The 8,157-nt window shown below is 39.5% G+C and overlaps 1 protein-coding gene across 1 annotated transcript; it reads right to left on the reverse strand.

The window, feature by feature from the left end:
- Positions 1–342: 342 nt before the first annotated feature.
- Positions 343–6,601, reverse strand: cdhr5b (cadherin-related family member 5b). Its single transcript, XM_035523719.2, has 15 exons — positions 6,517–6,601; positions 5,599–5,771; positions 5,264–5,323; positions 5,046–5,135; positions 4,864–4,950; positions 4,642–4,743; positions 4,291–4,473; positions 3,977–4,067; positions 3,745–3,842; positions 3,263–3,469; positions 2,426–2,539; positions 2,255–2,321; positions 1,808–1,939; positions 1,108–1,286; positions 343–894 (listed from the first exon to the last, which is right to left on the reverse strand). Exons 1-15 carry the CDS (start codon positions 6,599–6,601, stop codon positions 343–345), a joined length of 2,220 nt encoding a protein of 739 aa, XP_035379612.2.
- Between the last annotated feature and the right edge of the window lie 1,556 nt (positions 6,602–8,157).

Genomic DNA, 8,157 nt, shown 5'->3' on the forward strand with positions numbered 1-8,157 from the left:
TTAATTCTTTAACTCCTGCAATAATTTACTGTTTTTAATTTATTTTATTAGGCAGTTAAAACTATTTACAGTGGACTATTATTTTGTCCTGATTAATGCACATCTTTCCAAATAATTGCATTAATACAGAGTTTAAAATGACAAATGTACCAGAGGTCCTATATATTTTGAAACAACCTCCCATAAATTGTTGATGCTGTCATAAGTACATAATATTGATAGTATACTATGATTCTCCAGAGTGAATCTTTGTTTCAGAGATGAGACACAGCAGTGGTTTCTCTGATATTTTAATGGGCATTGGGTTCATTGCTGACTGACAACTCATCTCCAGAGAGAAGTCTACAAGTCTGAAGTCATACCCTCCTGATCCTCAGAGTCTGAGTCCCTCTGCTGTGTCAAGTATCTCTCAGACAACACTTCATCCATGTCTGTGTTTGTAAGGTCCTCCTCCTCCTCATCCTCATCCTCATCATCCTCATCATCCTCATGTCTGATGTCTTGCTCTTCGCTGTCAGGGATGATGACCACTTCTTCCTTGACATTGGGATCGATGTCCTCCCTAAACCACACGGCTTTGTAGCCATCCTCCACACGTCGTTCCTTGGTGAGAATGGGCTTCACCTCCTTCTCGCCGTCTGTGTGGTCTGAAGCGGTGAGGCTGCTGGAGTCTGGTTGAGGAGTGCTGCTGGGCTCAGCACTCCTGCTCTGCAGAGCTACAGTACCACCTGGGGCTGCCTGTTCTTCCAGCTCCCTGCAGCTCTGCTTGGGCCCCAGCGGTAGGTCCAGCTCTGCTGCCTTCTGGGAGCTTATGCTGCCTGCATCTCCATCACTCTGGAAGCCCTGGTTGGTGTACTGCATGCCATCCTTAGGCCCAACTGATCCCCCACTCAGCTATAGGCATCAATAAGAGTGAAACTATAATAACGTTTTCAACAATAATCCACATTATCTTTACCCATGTAAGTTTTCATTACAGCTTTGCCTCAAGAACTAAGGCATATTTATACAGTACCAGAAATAATGCATAACATGGTTAGGTTTAAAGAGTTACACTGTACATGAGCAGATACTGAAGTACTTAATACTAATGTACAAGTGTCCCACCATGCTACGGAAGACGCTAGCCTCAGACATCTTTCTCCAGTTGGTACGGTGGCGTCTGAGGTGGTGGGCCAGCAGCCCAATGACCACGAGGCAGAGGCTCACCACCACAGCCAGGCTGGCTCCCAGGGCCACCATTTCCTCCACACTGAAGCCACCACTAACCAGCACGGGCAGACCATCTAAAACAATAAAAAAACCAGGCAATAAACCAATATCTTTTCATAACAGCACCAATAGGGAGGGAACAAAATTAACAACAAATCACAACACATCTTAACAGCCTGCATGCAAATGTCCAGCATTAGGTTCTTGATAGCAAAGTTTTTGATTAACTGTAATGATAAAACTAATGATTTTTATATACCCTAAACTGACCCTAGAGGTAATCCCTAAGTGCATTTCACTGTAATCAGCACATACATGCAGCAGCAGAAACAGAGCTCAAGCAGCCTGTAGCAGCAGTCAGCCACTGTGCACTTGCAGTGAATTGCAGGGACCCCGTTAGACAACCAAATGCAGGCAGAGATTGTGTGTTGTGCCTTGCTGCTCAAGTATTACAAAGTAGTGTGGATCATGCAAGTACACCTGTCTACATGTGCATGTACATGTGTGAGGACTGGGAGTACTACCAGGAAGATGGTGTTGGGATTGGAGGTGGTCTCGTTTAGCTGTGTAACCATGGCTATGGTTATGGTAGTACCTGTAGCCATGTCTGTGGCTATGGGAGTATTTGCAGTTATATTTGTCGTTATGGCAGGGGTTGTAGCCATGTCTGTGGATATGGTAGCATTAGTGATGACTGTGGTGTGCATATCCATAGTGGTAGAAATCCCTACAGGAAGAGCAGTAACACATTTCTTGAATTGGCTGGATAGAATGAGACCTGCTCATAAACCTGTTAACTCCAGCAATTTCCCCCTCTCACGCCCCCCGCCAAAAGCAAGCAAGATGTCTACAGCATTATGCAAATTCCCGTAGATGGTATTCTTTAAAAACCTGACTGCTCAAAAGGCTAAAGGGCACCATGTATTTCCTTATATTATAAAGGTGATTTCACCTGGTTTCTATTATGGCTATAATATTAGGCATTGTTATGTAGTAAATGTGAGATCACATGTTCCCACAGCACATGGTCATTTGGTCTCACCTGGAGTAATTTCTACAGAAAGAGAAGCTGTGCTGGATTCATCATTGGTTGTATCAATTACACGTATCTATGACAAAAAAAGTCATATTTTTACAACTTTGCAAGAGGTAAGAGAAAAACAACCAAGAAAAATTCTAAAAGGTTAGCATCTGGTTCAAATGAAACTATTACTTGTAATTCAACACTGCCAGTGGAAACTGCTCCTGTTGTGAGTACAAAACCCTCTGGAGTAATTCTGAAGCCACTGTCTTTTGGCACTTCAAATGTAATGTCAGGATTTATTCCCTACAAAAGAGAGTCACATAAAACAGCTCAATATAGTCAGTGAAGGTGATTTCTGTAAAAGTAAGCCTATATAATTTTTTCTTTTTTCTTTGTGCTCATTCAAAAGGTGTGACACTATAATGTTAGGGCTCTGTCCACTGGAGTCATTGGCTGTTCACCATGGATAATCCTTTGAAGCGTTATTGTCATGGTGTTATATGTCTAGATGATGGCTAGAGGAGCCTTCAAATTTTCAGTCATCAACTTTCTTGTTTTGTCCAGTAAATGCCAGTGCCAAATGTCCAATGCCCATGACTGGGAAAGTGTCCCATGAGTCCCATTCCCCCCCAAGCTGCAAAGTTTACATTCCAGTTTTTTTATACATCCAAAAGCATTCACAATAAGACGCCTTATGACTGCTGTGTCTGGGGCAGAAAAGGGCTCAGACTTGCTACAGAATGCGTCACTGGGAACAACTGAACCCTACCAGGCGCTCTCACTCGTATAGACAAAGAAGTATGTTTCTCAATCTCCAGGTAACATCCTTTGTAAGTTTCTTCATTAACTTTACCACCAATCTGACTGCATTTTTCATACTGCATATTGCTCCAGCACACCCTTACTGGCAATTATTTTCATGACCCTTTTAGTATTTGTGGAACTGCATTGGGCTAAATAAGAATGGAATAAAAACAAACAAAAAAGTCAAAATCAGAATTTGATTTTTAGAAGTCAGATTCTTACATTAGTGAAGTCTGCATCAGTTGCCTGAACCTGGAGGGGATTGTTGGTGGTCTTGCTCTCCAACACCAGGCTCCCCATGTTTGCATCTTCTGAGATGAAGCCCTCATAACTGGGTTGGACAAACTGTGGTGGGTGCAAGCTCTTTCTCACCACCTTCAGAGTGACACTGGTGGTGGCAAACTGGTCTGGGTTCAGCATTTCAAAGGCCTGCAGAATGTTTAAATAGTGTACATAGAGTGTCACGAACTCACACAGTGGACCGGATAAATATACAGTGGCAGTAACATAAACTTTGGTTTGTTTGGACCAAGGTTTTTGAATTGATACATTCACATAATGTATCAAAGTAAATTTTGATCTGCATATATTTAACAGGTGATTTGCCTCTATAACAGTGCAAATGAAAATATACATACAGAGCAAATGCAGGGAAATATTATATTATATTGGCCTATTATTTTATAAATAAAGCATTTTCTTACCATGACTGATAATATGATGGGTCCTGCTACGCCCACTGGTTTCTCCATAATAATACTCCCAGTTTCTGAATTTATATTGAAGATTCCATCTGTATTTCCTGTTCAAGGATAGTGACAGACTCAACAGGCAGAAGTCAAACCACTCAACAGATGATGGATGGAGCAGAAATGCACGAAGCCACACAGTTCACTGGGTTCACACAATACAACAATATCAGATATGTTGTCTGACCTCCAAAAATCTTGTATCTGATTGGATCATTCCTGCCTTTGTCTCCATCAATGGCATACAGTGGAGCAGGCTCCAATGGTAAAACACCAGTCTGTGATAACAGAAGCAACCTTATTTATCTGGCGAACCTCTCTTTCGAGAGCACAAACTATGGTAATAAAAGCACTTTCCATCCACAGGTTTGCTTTAGGCAGCAGACAAATTTTAAAAGTATGTTAAACACATCTCAAAACTGAAGAGAATTGGTAGGGTCTGTTTTACCAGCCAACAACATGGATAGTGTCATTATTGGAATCATGGTGAGAGGTACGCACTGCTTGCTCAGTTAAGTTGACTGTCCCTTGGTAGCCGAAGTTGAGGCAGACTGTGGCAGAGTTAATATTGGTCTCTGTGCAAGGCTGAAACCATGGTGGACGGTTGTTTATGTCTACAACAGTGACTTTGATGGTGGCTGAGGCAGTATGAGATGGTGACTCAGGTACAATTAAGGGTGTGTCCTGAAATGTCAAATTGAAAGGGGGTTAGGCAGCAATCTCTCGGGGCAAACAGATCAACTGCAAGTGAAAAGATAACTTCACCATTTGAATAGCCTATTTAAGATTAACCTGTAATCACTTCACCTTAGGTTATCAGATGCTCATATACCTAAAAGACCTAACACTCACCTGAGCAAAGAGAATCAAATTGACTTCTGGAGTGGTGTCATAATACAAGACCTTCTGTGTCAGAATCTCTGGGTTTATGTCTGATCGGAGCATAAATTCATCCTGGGGGCAGGGTGTACTCTTAGTGCTTTTAGGCCAAGATTAGGCAAGTATTTAGGCCATTTAAACTGTGGCATAATAATTATTTAGGAAAATGGTTCCAGAAAAGCTTTAAGGCTTTACCTTGGGAGACTGAAGAATGTAGTACAGCCTATTTTGGTCAAGGTCTATAGCCTCAATTTTACCAATGCTTGTATCAATTGCTGATAGCTAATTATAGGAAAGAAACACAAATTTTACTAGCCTGATACCAATAGCATTCACAAAACCCATAGAGGTGGGGTCTGAGTGAACTGTGATTTTACCTCATTAACTTCCAGATCATAGTGGCTTTGTTTAAACACTGGGGGATTGTCATTAATGTTATCCACAAACACAAACAGTGTTAGAGTTATCTGAAACAAACATCACGAGGAATTATAGGAACATGGTCATGGTTTATAACAAACTAACAATAATGATTGTAGATACAGAATTACAAAGTAAGAAAACAATTGATCTTGTACAAAAAGCTGGAACCTACCGGAGTCCCGCCATCCCTTCTACACTGTATACTGACAGCTAGACTGGGTTCTTTGAGGGCCTGGAGAAAATGAATTTTAAAAAAGATGTTAATCCATGTAAAGTTTTAAACCAAATTATAGAAACTGTAGTCAAACAGAAATGCAGAAGTGTTTTAATCTAATTCTGATATCTTCCAAGTTAAATCAACTTTATTTCACTTCACCAGCAAGTCACTGTAAACTTGTAAAAGGTTTTTGTTATATAAAGTCATATTTTCTATATTGGGTCACCAGTGTTGTGTCTCACAGGCTTTAAATTACAACTAAAGTTGAAAATGGTAACAGGAGTATTTACCTCAAAGTCCAGTACTTTAACTACTACAAGCAGATTGCCATTTAAGCCAAAAGCCTCCTCTGGGTTGACTGTGATAGCAAGTGTCACCCCTTCCTCAGTGGTTATGGAAGTGATTTCAGTCCCTATAATGTTGTTCTCTTTGATGAAAAATGTATTCTCTTTAACTGAGCATACTGTGGCAAGAGAACACAATAAAAATAATATTATATTTATATTTATTTGAAAATCAAAATCACTTTTTGTAGTACGTGTCCTATATATAGTCCCTGTATATAGACTTTTAAATTAGCCAGAAACCAGAAACCCTTGTGGGAGGTTTTTCCAAAATAATTACAATTTACAGAATTACAATACAAAATGGGCTATTTTCCTGGACATCTGTTAGGCCTAAATCTAGTCTAAACTGCATTGCTAATCATGAAATTCTGTTTAGTTTTACTTTAGGGTTAATCTGGGTCTGAGAACTGGCCTGACATGCTTCTTTGAAAATATAAATAATACAAATTCAACCTAACAAACCCTATTACAGGTAAATGTGAGATAAGATTTCTGCCATGTCTAAAGCTTTGTTGCTTCTTATTAATTATTCGTTAGAAGAAGTATGTTATGTTATGTCATGTAATCAAAAGGTTAAATTTCAGCATTTCATCACGAATATTTGAACATGTTTGTTTTTAAAGGCAAGATGGAATGCAAGACCCTCTTATAATTTCATAAAATCATATATACTGTATACCATCATATACTGTGCTTTAAAAGGTTTCTAGAAATTTCTATTTTGCAATTCTAAAACTGAGCTGTATGTCAATTGCCATAGTCTTAACCAAAATCATATTTTATAGACTCTAAAACATTCTTTTTGAAAACGGTCATGTTTAACACCAATATATTGTATTTTCAATCAGATACAGCACTTACAGTTTTGACCAAAAGTGTTGGAAGAGAACACAGCCAGGAGACAGAAAACTGTTTTGAGTGAAAAACGAAGATGTTTTAGATCCATTGCTTCGTGTTACATTAGGAATGAGAAGTGAGGGAGCATCAAGACTTCTCTGCTGTCAGATTTATATTTATACAACAGTTCTTGTGTGGGCTGATAAGAGGGACAGCAGGATTGTAAGCCAACCTTTGAGATGGGAACTTTATAGGCTATAAAAGCTATGGACTTTCCCCCTGCTTACATGCTTGTCTATGTGGAAGTAGTTTATGCAGCGATACTAAACCCTCACCATGCATCATGCAAACTATTGTATTCAAGCTTTTACTGTTGGCAGGGGCATTGGTGGAAATATATAATGAAAGAAAAAAAGGCTAACAGTGTGTCCAATGTTTTCATCACAAGTATGTATCAAGAATCTAAGAGAGAGAGAAAAAGAGAAAGAGCGAGAATGACAGATCATGTCCAGGACTCACTGTCCACATTCATGAGGAAATAAATGACAGACATACTGTCATACTGTCTTCAACATACTGATGAGATCACACTGTCATAAGTAGAGCATTAAAGAACTCTGCTTTACTTGAACTCTTATCCATACAGACATGATTGTGCCAACTGTCACTTATCTGGTATTTCTCTTATATTACATTTTTACAGAAAGTAACAAATCAACATACAGACCAAGAACGAAAGAAAGAAATGATAAAAGGAAGAAACTCTGTCCATGCCCCTTTAAATAAGTTGTCCTTTATTTTAAATATAATTCATGCTGGAATGAGTGATAAAAACCGAACTGAATGTAAGTGATTGCTACAGATGTGCAGAGCTGTTGTAGATGTACAGAGTTCCTTACTGCTTACATGTTATTGACAACTGTCATATGAGTCTGTACTGACGCGCAGGTTTCTTTTGATTGTTTCAGTAGTGCAAAACTCTAACCACCTTTTACTACTAATGACCCTCAATACTCTTTTTCAAAACACTAGGACAGTTTTAATAAGATTAACAGAAAATGCCCAAAGCCAATAGACAAAATAGTTAAAATGTTATTGTAAATGCCCGAGTGCCGCAGGGCAAGTTGCTGCACGTACAAACTCCCTCCGACACGCGACAAAGACAACGCCGCTCACATATAAAATAAACAGTGAACATGAATACGAATACGGCTAATATGAACGATGTGAACAAGAACATGAACAACGACCGACAATGATGCACACATCAACAGAGGATTAAATACACAGAGACATAACGAGACGAACCAGGTACTAAACAACATAGGTGTACAACATAGGCTACAAGCGAGACAACGTGAATTCCCACTGCACGCGGTGGGCCGTACCACGTGACCAGCGGCAATGGGAGCGTTCCGTGAGTTATTTCATTAAAGAATATTACACCAAAGACAAACACAGGCTGATAGGTCTAAGAAATTAAATATATTACATTTTCTTTTAATGTAGAAATGGTGCAGATGGATAGATATCAACATAATGTTTGAACTATGACCACAAATAAAACAGCATCTTACAGTACAATGAAAAAGGGTGGGTGTAGCGTGAGAGAATGACGGGAGGGCGTAGTTACACGAGGAAGATGAGGAGTAGGAGTAGGAAGGC

The sequence above is a fragment of the Electrophorus electricus genome, chromosome 4 (assembly GCF_041902795.1).
Source record: "Electrophorus electricus isolate QZ-2024a chromosome 4, ASM4190279v1, whole genome shotgun sequence".
NCBI lineage: Eukaryota > Metazoa > Chordata > Actinopteri > Gymnotiformes > Gymnotidae > Electrophorus > Electrophorus electricus.

Bases quoted from the DNA above. Each gene is read 5' to 3' on its own strand.
- cdhr5b (XM_035523719.2), bottom strand. From the start codon at position 6,601: ATGGATCTAAAACATCTTCGTTTTTCACTCAAAACAGTTTTCTGTCTC. The intron at 3,843-3,976 runs GTCAGACAACAT...ATCCTTGAACAG, and splicing joins CAGATACAAGATTTTTGGAG to GAAATACAGATGGAATCTTC. The intron at 895-1,107 runs GTGGGACACTTG...TGATGCCTATAG, and splicing joins CTAGCGTCTTCCGTAGCATG to CTGAGTGGGGGATCAGTTGG.